Source organism: Leucoraja erinacea, chromosome 4, assembly GCF_028641065.1.
Source record: "Leucoraja erinacea ecotype New England chromosome 4, Leri_hhj_1, whole genome shotgun sequence".
In the NCBI taxonomy this organism is placed as follows: Eukaryota; Metazoa; Chordata; class Chondrichthyes; order Rajiformes; family Rajidae; genus Leucoraja; species Leucoraja erinaceus.
In genome coordinates, this window is record NC_073380.1 from 86,494,590 (window position 1) to 86,508,470 (window position 13,881).

A 13,881-nucleotide genomic window follows, 5' to 3' on the forward strand; every position below is an offset into this window, starting at 1 on the left:
TTTGGCATTTTGGCCTTCTGTCAGAGTATTGAGTATAGAAATTGGGAGATCATGTTGCAGTTGTATAAGACGTTGGTGTGACCGCATTTAGAATATTGTGTTCAGTTCTGGTCACCATGTTATAGGGAATATATTGTCAAGCTTGAAAGGATTCAGAAAAGATTTACAAAGATGTTGTCAGCACTCGAGGGTGTGAGCTATAGGGAGAGGTTGAGTAGGCTGGGTCTCTATTCCATGGAGCGCAGGAGGGTGGGAGGGATCTTATAGAGGTGTACAAAATCATGAGAGGAATAAATCGGGTAGATCCACATTGTATCTTGCCTAAAGTAGGGGAAACGAGGACCAGAGGACATAGGTTCAAGGTGAAAGGTGAAAGGCCGACTGCCAGCCTGCGGCCTACGACATCTTGAAGCCTCTGTCTCCGGTAAGGAGGTGGCTGATGTGGGAGCTCCGGGCCGCGGGGTGTGCTTGACCTTTCCCGACGTCAGCGTTCCGACCGTCCGGACAAAAGGGCTTGAACTTCGGGCCATCCGTAGCGGCGACTACGGAGCGTCAGGGCCTTGACCACGGGTGAACAAGGGAGGAGGAGGACTGTCTGAACTGTATTGCCTTCCACCACAGTGAAGAATGCTGTGGTGGATGTCTGTGTTGAATTATGTTGTGTATTGTGTCTTTTTTTAATTGTAACGCTGCACGGTAAATTACATTTCACTGCTCCTTATGGTGCATGTGACAAATACATTTGAACTTGAACTTGATTTGATTCTGAGGGGTAACATTTTCACACAAAGGTGGTGAGTGTATGGAACAAGCTGCCAGAGGAGGTAGATGAGGCTAGGTCTAGCCCATCATTAAAGAGACAAACAAATACATGGATAAGACGGGTTTAGAGGGATATGGACCAAGCGCAGACAAGTGGGACTAGTGTAGCTGGGATATTGTTGGCTGCTGTGGGCAAGTTGGGCCGAAGGGCCTGTTTCCATACTGAATCACTCTATGACTATGACAATAAATAAATAATTTATTGATGATACATAAAAGTTTAGAAATGATTAATATTGGGAAATTTGGGAAATACTATATACTGAAATAGTTTAGTGGCAGAAGATGTATTATTTGACAAATAATTTTAATACATATTGCTAACTCAGCTCATCATCAAATTGATTGTCAATTAAAATAACTACTATAGTTTGGATCCACAGTTTTGTTTGTGTCAGTCATTTTTCTATTGGCTCTCTGAGTTAATGCATACTTCATGTGGCTTTTTCAAAATCTGAGACTTTTAGACATATTAAATGTGTCAACACATAACTAGACTGTACAGCATTGATCTCAAGTAAGCATATTATTTTACAGGTTTTGACAAGTTTACCATTTTTGTCACTTTTCTTTGAATGCCACCAAGACCACATACAGTATTGATTTTATATTTTGTTGTATTCATGTCAATCGAATAGTTGGATGAAATCTATTCGTAATCCTGACAAATCTCCAGTCCTCCCCTTTCTTCACCAATATCAGAGCTGGTGCTGTTGTGAAATAACTATTCTAGGAACTGCCTTCAGTGGATAAAAAGTGCTTGTGACTAACATGAACTAAGTTTCTCAAAATGTTAGTAATCACCTTATTGTCGTGCATCAGGTTAAAGGGCATCTTGTGGTCCAGTAGTGATGTCATTAAGCTAATTGAACAACCTCAAAGTATTAAAACATAATGTGGAGTAACCTAGCGAGTCAAACAGCATCGGGATGGGATCAAATCCTGACCAGAAACATCACCTATCCAAGTCCGCCAGAGGTGTTGCCTGACCTCCTGAGTGACTCCAATACTTTGTGGGTTTTTTTGCAGAGAGGTTTCTGCACTTGTTTATATATCAACTTTAAAGAATTTGCAAAAAATTGTAAACAAGGAAGGAAAATCACAATTTTAAAACATTTTAAAGAACACTGAATAAAACATGGAACGCACAAATATATACCACATTGATGTGTAGGAAGGAACTGCAGATGCTGGTTTAAACCGAAGATAGACACAAAGCTGGAGTAACTCAGCGGGCCAGTCAACATCATTGAAGGGAAGGAATGGGTGATGGTTCGGATTGAGGCCCAGAAGGGTGTCGACCCGAAACATCACCCATTTCTTCTCTCCAGAGATCCTGAGTTACACCAGCTTTTTGTGTCTATACCAGATTGATTTTTGAGCAATGAGATAAGATTGATAAATGATGTCATCATGAAGGCACTCATTTGTGGCAGTGATCATAATATGATTGAATGCTACATTGAAGAAAAGAAGAATGAATGTAAGACTAGAATTATAAACTTAAAAAGGGAAATGATAAGGACATGCTGGCTAAAAATAGCTGGTAAATTAGGTAATATGAAATCTAAAAGCATGTAATTGAACAAATTCCAAGGTAGGCCACAAAATTGGATCAAATGTAAAAAAATAAGATTAACAATGAAGGAAATATTAGAAAGTTAGTCTGGGAAATTGATAGCAAAGACAATACTGATTAATTAAAAAAGGTTTGTGTGTGTCAGCCGTAGCAAAAGAACAGAAGTCACATCCTAGACAGTGGAAATTGGAAGGATCAGAGGAATCTGGGGACATTTACAATCAGCAAGGCAGTGTAGACTGAAAATATGGTTGGAGCCACAGGTTGACAAGTATCCATGCCCCAGTGGGCTTCATTGCAGGGTGTTAAAATAACTAAGTGGTGGGTTATTCATTGGTTTTAATTTTCAAACATTTCAAACATTTGGGGGAAATTCGATTAGATTGGAAAATAGTAAATTGCAAATGTAACTCCCTTATAGAGGGAAGGAGAGAAAGCAGGAAAGTACAGCACAGCTGAATATATTAGAAGCTCATATAGAAATATACTTAATATACATTATAAACCCTTTAACCTGATGCATCATATATGCATTATGCTGGGCACATAGAAAAGTTCAAGGGAGCCAGGTAAAATCAATGTATTTTGTTGAAAGTGGTTATATTTGGCCAATTTATTGGAGTTCTCCAAAAATGTACCATTTTGTGGATAATCATAATCATAATAGTACTTTATTAGCCATGTATGTTTTGCAACATACAAGGAATCATGGATATTGGGGAATCATGGATATACTATGCGTAGATTTCCAGTGAAGTATCACGGAAAATAAAACCTCATTGTGCAGGACATGATATGTTGGTGTACATTGTAAGTTGACTGGCCAATAGGAAACATAAATGGACCTCTTTCTAGTTGACAAGATATGAATGCACATAATGCCATATGGATGGGTATAAGTACCTCAACCTTCACAATTTAAGTAAATGATTTACTGAATTTGCTGAGGTAGATGGGAAATCAAGTTGTGAAGAGGACACAATGATGCAAAAGGATAGGTATATGGATGGGAAATGAATGGAGGGTTATGGTCTGAATGCAGGTGAATGAATGAATAAATCTCTTTATTATCATTGCACATGGTACAACGAAATTTAAAAGTCAATCCCACGGTGCGATTCACAAGAGCAATTTTAAATATATAAGAAAAGGTAAAAATATATACATATAAAAAAAAATTACAGATAAATAACAATAGCAGCTGAGGTAGAACCATTCAGTTGAATGTGAGTGTTATTTCTTATTTTGCATTGTTAAGTTCACGTATGGCTATGGGGTAGAAGCTGTCTCTGAGTCCGTTTGTGCGAGTTTTGAAAGACCTGTACCGTCTGCCAGAGGGCAGCAGGTGGAACAGGTTGTGTCCAGGGTGGGAAGGGTCCTTCAGGATGTTGGCTGCCCTGCCAAGGCAGCGAGAGCTGAAGATGTCCTTCAGGGAGGGCAGTGGGCAGCCAGTGATTTTTTGTGCGGTGTTGATGAGCCTTTGAAGGGCTCTCCTGTCCGCTGCAGAGCAGCTGACATACCATGTGGTTATACAGTACGCCAGCACACTCTCGATGGAGCAGCGGTAGAAGGACACCAGCAGCTTCTCCTCCAGGTTGTTTTTCCTGAGGATCCTCAGAAAGTAGAGTCGCTGCTGGGCCTTCTTGACTGCTGTGGTGGTGTTTGTAGTCCAGGAGAGATCCTCCGTAATTTGTGTGCCCAGGAATCTGAAGCCTGAGACCCTTTCCACACAGTCCCCATTGATGAATAGGGGTTTGGGGGCTGCACTGTTCTTACGGAAGTCTATGATAATTTCCTTTGTTTTTGTGGTGTTTAGGATGAGGTTGTTGTCTGAACACCACGCTGCCAGTCTTTGGACTTCCTCCCTGTAGGCTGTTTCATCTCCTCCTGAGATATGTCCAACCACAGTCGTGTCGTCTGCAAACTTGACGATGGTGTTGGTGGAGTGGGTGGGGGCACAATCGTGGGTGTAGAGGGCGTAGAGGAGGGGCTCAACACACAGCCCTGTGGGGAGCCGGTGCTGAGTGTGGTGGGGGTGGAGAGGTGATGGCCAAGTCTGAAGGTCTGGGGGCGGTTAGACAGAAAGTCCTTGATCCAGAGGCAGATGGGTTTGGAGAGTCCTAAATCCATGAGTTTGGTGACCAGTCTGCTGGGGATGATGGTATTGAAGGCAGAGCTAAAGTCAATGAAAAGCATCCTCACATAGCTCCCCTGGTGTTCAAGGTGGGTCAGTGCAGTGTGAAGAGCAGTGGCGATGGCATCCTCAGTGGACCTATTTGCTCTGTAGGCAAACTGGTGTGGATCGAAGGTGGGCGGGAGGCTGGCTTTGATGTGCTGCTGGACCAGCCTCTCGAAACACTTCATGATGACTGGTGTGAGAGCGACCGGTCGGTAGTCGTTAAGGCCGCTGATAACAGGCTTTTTTGGTAGTGGGATGATTGTGTAGATGGGACTAGGGGAAAATAAGTGTTCGGCACGGACTTGTAGGGCCGAGATGGCCTGTTTCCGTGCTGTAATTGTTATCTGGTTATATATGATATAATTAGTTAAGCGAGTGAACAAATCTGACAAATGAAGAATTATATGGGGGGAAATGTTAACTTAGACAAGACAATAAGTGCAGGAGTAGGCCATTCGCCCCTTCGAGCCAGCGCAGCCATTCGATGTGATCATGGCTGATCATCCCCAATCAATATCCCGTTCCTGCCTTCTCCCCATATCCCCTGTCCTACCATGTACCTGTCTGTTTATCTCATAAAGGTTGTGATAGTCCCTGCCTCAACTACCTCCTCTGGCAGCTTGTTCCATACATCCCACCACCCTTTGTGTGAAGAAGTTACCCCTCGGGTTCCTATTAAATCCCAGAAGAGTCCCCGAAAGTCTAGACCTTGCTGGGTGACCTGGAGTGCAAGGAGGTATTAGACTGGAAGCAACCGCACAAGAGGAGCCACGTGGCTTTCTGTCTCTCCTGGTTCTTGAAGGCGTAGATGATGGGGTTGATCATGGAATTGTAGGTGACCGGCAGGAGCTTGGCGTAGGTGTACACCGCCGGGTAGTCCTGGTGGCTGACCAGGCAGTTAATAGCGAACAGGAGCCAACTGGTACCAAAGGTGCCCACGACGATGGCCAGGGTAGAGACGCTCTTCTTGGTACTCATGGCGTAAGAGGTGGCGAAGAAGTGTTGCTGGAATGTGATCTGGTGAGCGTGGCGACACACTATCTCGCAGATCTTAATGTAGAGGTGAAGCATGAGGCCAAAGTTGACCAGGAAGGAGATGGAGAGGACGGTCAGGTTGGCCTTGGTCAGAAGCTTGACGATGCTTCAGGTAGACTGGTTGCTGAGACAGTTCCAGCCGAGGATGGGGATCAGATCCAAGCAGATGTAGACACCCCAGGCCGTCGCCAGCAAGGTGTGTATGTAAAACCACTGTCCTCTTGAAATAGCAGGTGAGCGTGTTGTACAGCGACAGGTAGCGGTCGATGGTTATGGCGAGCAGGCTGGTCACCGAAGCCGAGAAGGAGCCGACAAGAAACCCAACGGTGATCAGGTCCGCCATCTGAGAGCGGATCAGGTAGCGGAAAAGTTAAAAAAAAATAATGTAATCCAAATGGTGAAAAATTACAGACTTATGAGACACAACAGGATCTGCATATCCAAATATATAATTTGCTAAAGACTAGTATGCTGGTAGAACAGATATTTTCCCAAAGCATTTTGGGAATTTAACAGATTATTTTGTTGTTTACTAGTTGGGAAATTGAATACAGAAGAAGGGAGATTTTATTTCAGTTATAGAGGTCATTGGTGAGTTAATTGAGATCATATCTGGAACACTGTCTATGTTATTGATCTTAGTTTACAAAAAGATATTAACACATTAGAATGAATTCTGAAGTTTAATCGATAAATACCTTGAGTAGATAAGTCATTTTGTGAAGAAAAGTTGGATTTATATCTGCTGGAGCTTAGAAAAAGGGGAGGAGACTTGATTGAAACATAAGATCTCAAGGGGTCTTGACAGGGTGGAGAGGATGTTCATGGGAGAATCTACAAGTAGTGGCCATTGTTAAAAATAGGGTCTGCTCAATCACGGCAGAGATGGGGCACATGTTTTCTCTCAGAAGGTTCTGATACTTCGAAACTCTGCTTCCATCGATCTTTGCGGCAGAGAGTATTGAATATGTTTAATGTTGAGGTAGATAAATACAGGCATCCAACATTATAGTAATTTATCTCACAGCAATTCGCCCTTACAGAATTCACAAGTCACTGCCCAAAAAATTGAGGAATAAAATTTGCTCTTTCAGAACTCATCTGAAAATATAAAATTAATGTTTACAACTCATTTGGTGTAGCTTCACATTAAGGAAAATAGTGATACAGCTTTTTTTGGAATGCAACACCCACCCTTCCATCAGTTTACTGCAGGTAATCTGAATGTGCAAGAGGTTACTAACAGATCTGCCATGTTCTTGGATTATGGATGCGGCCTAGTAGCCAACTCTTCTCATAAATTTGTATGTTTATTTTTCTGTATGTAATTAAAGCAGAAGCTGAAATATCACATAACTGTTAAAATATCTTAATTAAAATGTTTAAATCCAGAATATTTTGTTAAGTTAAAATTAGGAAGTTTTAACCTGCATGCATACAATTAGTTTTACTTGGAGACTGCGAAGTTATAAATCAGTAAGTAGAAACTTTATCAAAATTTCTCCTGGACTTTGTGTAATAAAGTACAACATTTTCAGGACATTTTACAATGAAACTTGTGATAAAACCTTGGGGTGGAGATTCAATTCAGTACTATGCAATGAATGTGCAATGTAAAAGCTCTAATGTCTTGCACTTTGCTTTCACTACAAGACATAAGAGCTTTTACTGAAGAATTTTCACTGAAGACATTTCAAGCGGCATGGGCTGAAACAGAACTGAACAAAACTGCTGTCTTTCATTTTATTTCAGATGGGCCTTTGTTATGAAGAAACATCTTAGCACTCATTTATTGGGCAAACACGGTATTGGAACACCAAAGGAAAGGTAGGAGAAATTCTTAATCTTATTATTCTACTATTCTTATATCTTAGCACTCTGACATTTATCCAAGTATACTTCACTATGTTGAATGCACCTTTTTTTTTTCTTTCTACTTCTATTTGTGTAATTTGACAAACATTGCAAGTTCAATTGAACGCATCGTGGACCAAATTCACCGCTCAATGTTTTAGCAGTTTATGCTGTGTTTGATTTTTTTTTTTTTTTAAACGGGTCATTTTAACCCAATTCATTGTTTGGAAAACTCATAGTACAGGTTTTATACCCAGTTTTCATTACCCTTCATTGACCTTGGTGATACTTTGTGGCTTGCTTCAAAATCCAAGATTTGTAGATATGTTAAATTCTGTCAAGTTGCAACTTGACTTCAGTGGAGAATAAAATCGGGCAGATAGTAAGACCAATGTCATGCACAATTCTGTCACATGCCTGACAGGCAAATTAAATTAAAATTTCCCTAGAGTAGTCATCCATGGACATTATATGTTACTTTAGAGGTTCTGCAGCTCAAAAACGTAAACCACATTTACCGTGAAGCTAGACTTTGTGGCTACAATAACTGGTAATTTACATAGAAGTCCCTTTTATAATCCTACCAACAGCTCTAATATGTACTTAATTTAACTATCCAGTCGTTGTGGGCTGTCAACTGCCCGTTTGATTAGAGTAGGTTTAAATGCAGCCGAGTAGTTAATTATTCTTTGCATTTAGAACTTTTCTTTTGAACTAAAATTGCAGTCTGCCTGTGTATTTTCTTCTGTGGTGGGTTAAGATTTCAATAATTTCTCATGAAATCCTGTTTCTCATTCAGAAGTAACCTATCCATTTGAATTTATCAGATTAAACAACAATTGTTTGTGATTTACCAAGTGTGATTTCCCAGAGATTTTAAAGGTGAACACGTTATTGCTGCCTGTCACCATTTTGGAAAACCCTTCGGATAGAAATCTTTCTTAATATATTTACATTGCTTTTGAATAATGATTTGCAGTGAAGGTGCAAGTAATATTTTCTTGTCGTGAAATAGTCTGATTTTTGTGAGTTTTTAAGTGTTCAGTATTGGTTTTCCCTTAACTGCACAGTTTTTACACTTGTTCAGAATTTCTGGTTCAGGTCTTTGTGTTGGAGAGAACAGCATATTCCAGAAGACTGAAAATGAGGAAATTTACATGTTAGTGCCTCACATATGTTTGCAGATACCATTTAAGAAACAGATTATTAACATGGTTATTTGCTCCTGTGATGTTTCATATGAATCACAAGATACATATGTGGTTTTGGTGTGATTCTATAAATGTGTGTTAGGATAGAGATGTAAACAGTGACATCGTTTGTGAGAATTGGAATCTTGTTAATGGTCAAGCATACTTTAATGCACTATATAAGTATGTTCAATTTCCGCTTGCTCAGGGCTAGCTTTGTCTTGCTGTTTAAGGGCTGTCCATCACTTGCAATTCATACTTCAGTATCTATGATCTTCCAAATTCTAAGCATATCCTCTTTTCTAAATCATCCCAATGATTTTGTAGAAGGCCTGTCCAACCAACCAATTAGTAGACTCTGATGGCAACAACAGGTCATGTGTTTTAATTGATAGATCAAATTCCATTTCAGTAGCTGGGTCAGATTCTTAATTGAGGTCTTCCCTGTTTAGCGATTGAGAACATAGTCATTTCCAAGAGAACTTCTGTTAACTGGATTTATTAGGTCAATCGATGAACTTTTTTTGGTATGATGCATGGCTAGGTTCATTTTTCATGCTGCAGCTCAAATTAGTCATATTGTAGAATATGCAGAGATGACCTTCGACTTGAAATCTATCCATTTGATTAGATAAAGCTGGCATCATGACATTTCATGATCCATTGATGGCAAGGCTGATAGATTTCCAGTTTCAAATATCTCTTCTTGGGATGAGAGATATATCAAAGTGGACTTGGTATCCATAGTGAGTAACCTCTATGCAGGGTCATTGGCCTCTTTCTTGACCTGTATCTGACCCTGTAGTGACTGTTTTCACATATAGCACAAAGTACATAGAATAGTGCAGCACAGGAATGGGCTCTTCGGCCCACAATGTCCAATGTGATGCCAAGTGAAAATAACCTCCTCCGCCTGCATGTAAACCATACCATTCTAGTCCCTGCATATTCATGTGCCTATCCATGAGCCTCGTAAATGCCAGCACTTGGAGCATTCTCAGTATTCCCATTCCTCACAATTGCCTATAATGTGTTGAATCTTTCACCATTCACCTACTGGGAGGGTCGTTTGGGTCAGGATGCTGTCCTGAGTAACTCTTATTTCATTGGCTTCCTACTGAGGTAACCATCCATTTGACAACCACATCCATTTTGTAAAAGGTAGACACAAAATACTGGAGTAACTCAGTGGGACAGCCAGCATCTCTGGAGAGAAGGAACTTCACCCATTCCTTCTCCCCAGAGATGGTGCCTGTCCCGCTGAGTTACTCCAGCATTTTGTGTCTAACCATAGCTTGATGCATCTGGCATTTTTGTGTCTATCTTCGATTTTCACCAGCATCTGCAGTTCTCTCCTATGCAGGAAGGAACTGCAGATGCTGGTTTAAATCAAAGATTGATTATAAAAAAAGTTGGAGTAACTCAGTGGGTCAGACACCATCTCTGGGGAAAAGATGATGTTTCAGAAGATCTCTCTCTCTCTCTCTCTTTTTTAAATAGCTGATTAAACAGTATTGATATTTTGAAAATAAGTAGCTTGCAAAATTCAAAGTCAACTTACTGAGTCATGGTTCTGACTAAAATATCAAATCCAAATCTTGGCTTTTGGGAAAGTCTGCATTCAAATAACATAGAAACATAGAAATTAGGTGCAGGAGTAGGCCATTCGGCCCTTCGAGCCTGCACCGCCATTCAATATGATCATGGCTGATCATCCAACTCAGTATCCCGTACCTGCCATCTCTCCATACCCTCTGATCCCCTTAGCCACAAGGAACACATCTAACTCCCTCTTAAATATAGCCAATGAACTGGCCTCGACTACTCTCTGTGGCAGAGAGTTCCAGAGATTCACCACTCTCTGTGTGAAAAAAAGTTCTTCTCATCTCGGTTTTAAAGGATTTCCCCCTTATCCTTAAGCTGTGACCCCTTGTCCTGGACTTCCCCAACATCGGGAGCAATCTTCCTGCATCTAGCCTGTCCAACCCCTTAAAAATTTTGTAAGTTTCTATAAGATCAATCAATCAATCAATCAATCAATCAATCAACCTTTATTGTCATCTTGCAAGCAACAAGTACAGTGCAAAATGAAAAGACGTTTCCCAGTGAATAGTGGAGCCTCGCACATGAAATTTAAAAACACTTCACACATAATAACACTAAAAAAACAATCCAGTCCCTGATGGAACAGTATAAATAGTTAAAAGCAGGTAAAAAACACAATGTTAAAATACAGTAAACCAATCATATAAAATGTCCGGGGCCGCTGATTTGAGTGGCCAGTGCCAGCTATTAAAGTGTCCGTGCCAGCCGCAGAGTCAAGTCAAGTGACTGTGAGTGCAGAGTGACTGTTTAGCAGCCTCACAGCCTGTGGTAGGAAGCTGTTTAGCAGCCTCGTAGTCCGGGCTTTGATGCTTCGATATCTCTTGCCTGATGGCAGGAGATCCAGGTGTGTGTGGAGGGGGTGCAGTTTGTCCTTGGCAATTCTCTGTGCTTTCTTCAGACAGCGGCTCTGGAACAGTTCTTGTACCGAGGGTAGGGAGACGCCAATGATCCTCTCTGCTCCCCTCACTACCCTCTGCAGAGCCTTCCTGTCCGAGCAGTTGCAGGTGCAGTACCACGTATTTATGCAGTACGTGAGTACAGACTCCACCGTGCCCCTGTAGAAAGTCCTGAGGATGTTGGTGGGGAGTGAGGCCTGTTTTAGTTTCCTCAGGAAGTGCAGTCGCTGATGGGCCCGTTTGACGGTCCCAGTGGTGTTCCTGGACCAGGTGAGGCTGTCCGTTATCTGCACACCGAGGAACTTTATGCTCTCCACTCTCTCCACTGCAGTGCCACTAATGTTGAGTGGTGTATGCTCTGGCTGCGCCCTCCTGAAGTCGACAACCATCTCCTTAGTTTTGTCGACATTCAATTCCAGGTTATTTTTGCCGCACCAGTCCACCAGTTGTTCTACTTCCTCCCTGTACATTGTTTCGTCATCTCCACTGATGAGTCCCACCACTGTAGTGTCGTCCGCGAACTTTATGATTTTATTGTCCCTGAATCTGGCAGCACAGTCATGTGTGAGCAGTGTGAACAACAGCGGGCTGAGCACACAGCCTTGAGGGGAGCCGGTGCTCAGCGTGATCGAGCCTGAAGTGTTCTTGCCAACACGGACTGACTGCGGTCTCTCTGTCAGAAAGTCCAAGATCCAGTGACACAGGGTGGTGTTGAGGCCCAGCAGGGTTAGTTTCTCCACAAGTCTCTGTGGGATGATGGTATTAGCTGAAGTCAATGTACAGGATTCTGGCGTATGTGTTCTTGTGTTGCAGATGCGCGATTACTGTGTGCAGCGTGGTAGAGATGGCATCCTCTGTAGAGCGGTTGGGGCGATAGGCAAACTGTAGGGGGTCTAACAATGAGGGGAGGCTGGCAGTAATGTGGGGTTTCACCAGGCGTTCAAAACACTTCATTATTATTGGGGTCAGGGCGACAGGGCGGTAGTCATTTAGGCAGGCAACCACTGGTTTCTTCGCTATGGGGATTATCGTGGAAGTTTTGAGGCATGTGGGGACAATGGCCTGACTAAGGGAGATGTTAAAGATGTCTGTTAGCACATCTGCTAACTCCTCAGCACATTCCTTTAGCACACGTCCTGGGATGTTGTCGGGTCCGACTGCTTTCCACGGGTTGACCTTAGACAGGATTATCCGTGTGTCCATTGTGTCTATGGTCAGGACTGGCTGGTCGGTTTGTAGGCAGGGGCTGGCTCTCCTCTTGGGTGTGGTGTTTGCTGCATCAAAACGTGCAAAGAAGTTGTTTAGTTTATCTGGGAGAGAAGTGTCCGTGTCGGTTACCTGCTGCCTTGCCTTGTACCCCGTCAGTGTTTCGATTCCCTTCCACATCCTCCTGGTGTCTCCTGTGTCGCAGAGGTGTCCCTGGATTTTCCCCGCGAAGGCACGTTTCACTGCCCTGATTCCTTTTCCCAGTGCAGTCCTGGTGGATCGGAGAGCGGCTGTGTTACCGGCTCTGTAGGCTGCATCACGAGCCCTCAGCAGCGAGCGCACCTCTGCTGTCATCCATGGCTTTTCGTTTCCACGTGCAGTGAAAGTTTTCATGATGGTGACATCCTCAGTGCACTTGGCAATGTAGCTGGTTACAGTCTCTGCGTACTCCTCGATGTTGATGAGGTCATCATAGGATGCTGCTGATCCCCTCTCAATCTCCTAAATTCTAGAGAGTATAAACCAAGTCTATCCAGTCTTTCTTCATAAGACAGTCCTGACATCCCAGGAATCAGTCTGGTGAACCTTCTCTGCACTCCCTCTATGGCAATAATGTCCTTCCTCAGATTTGGAGACCAAAACTGTACGCTATACTCCAGGTGTGGTCTCACCAAGACCCTGTACAACTGCAGTAGAACCTCCCTGCTCCTATACTCAAATCCTTTTGCTATGAAAGTTAACATACCATTCGCTTTCTTCACTGCCTGCTGCACCTGCATGCCTACTTTCAATGACTGGTGTACCACGACACCCAGGTCTCGCTGCATCTCCCCTTTTCCTAGTCGGCCACCATTTAGATAATAGTCTGCTTACCTGTTTTTGCCACCAAAATGGATAACCTCGCATTTATCCACATTTTACTGCATCTGCCAAACATTTGCCCACTCACCCAGCCTATCCAAGTCACCTTGCAGTCTCCTAGCATCCTCCTCACAGCTAACACTGCCCCCCAGCTTAGTGTCATCCGCAAACTTGGAGATATTGCCTTAAATTCCCTCATCCAGATCATTAATATATATTGTAAATAGCTGGGGTCCCACCACTAGTCACTGCCTGCCATTGTGAAAAGGACCCATTTACTCCTACTCTTTGCTTCCTGTTTGCCAGCCAGTTCTCTATCCACATCAATACTGAACCCCCAATGCCGTGTGCTTTAAGTTTGTATAAAATAAGAACCACTGAAGATACTGAAAGACATTAATTGTAAACATACTATTATTTACTTTGTAATTTTTCAAATATATTGTATAAATGGTTTATTTTATACATTATGAATGTCAGTTAACAAATGCAAACAGGAACATGGCTTGGTGGGAAAGATTCTGAAAAAAACATGTAATTTTTAGTAACAGTGATTAGATTACAGAATAATCGGGTGACACATTACATACCGGTAATATAACTATGGTTGTCTATACAATCATGTTTCTTCAAAATACAGGTGAAATAGTATGT

The 13,881-nt window shown here is 42.3% G+C and overlaps 2 protein-coding genes across 2 annotated transcripts in view; one reads left to right on the plus strand and one right to left on the minus strand.

Annotated features, from left to right (window-relative positions):
• LOC129696654 (zinc finger protein 407-like) overlaps nt 1-13,881 on the plus strand; it is a 528,355-nt gene that overhangs the window by 240,823 nt on the left and 273,651 nt on the right. The window contains 1 exon segment of the mRNA XM_055634746.1: nt 7,368-7,442. Coding sequence (XP_055490721.1) covers nt 7,368-7,442 — 75 coding nt within the window.
• LOC129696657 (G-protein coupled receptor 6-like) lies at nt 4,466-6,214 on the minus strand. The gene is given in 2 exon segments (XM_055634748.1): nt 4,466-5,811; nt 5,813-6,214. Coding segments are annotated over 2 exon segments (675 nt in total). The 5' UTR covers nt 5,959-6,214; the 3' UTR covers nt 4,466-5,282.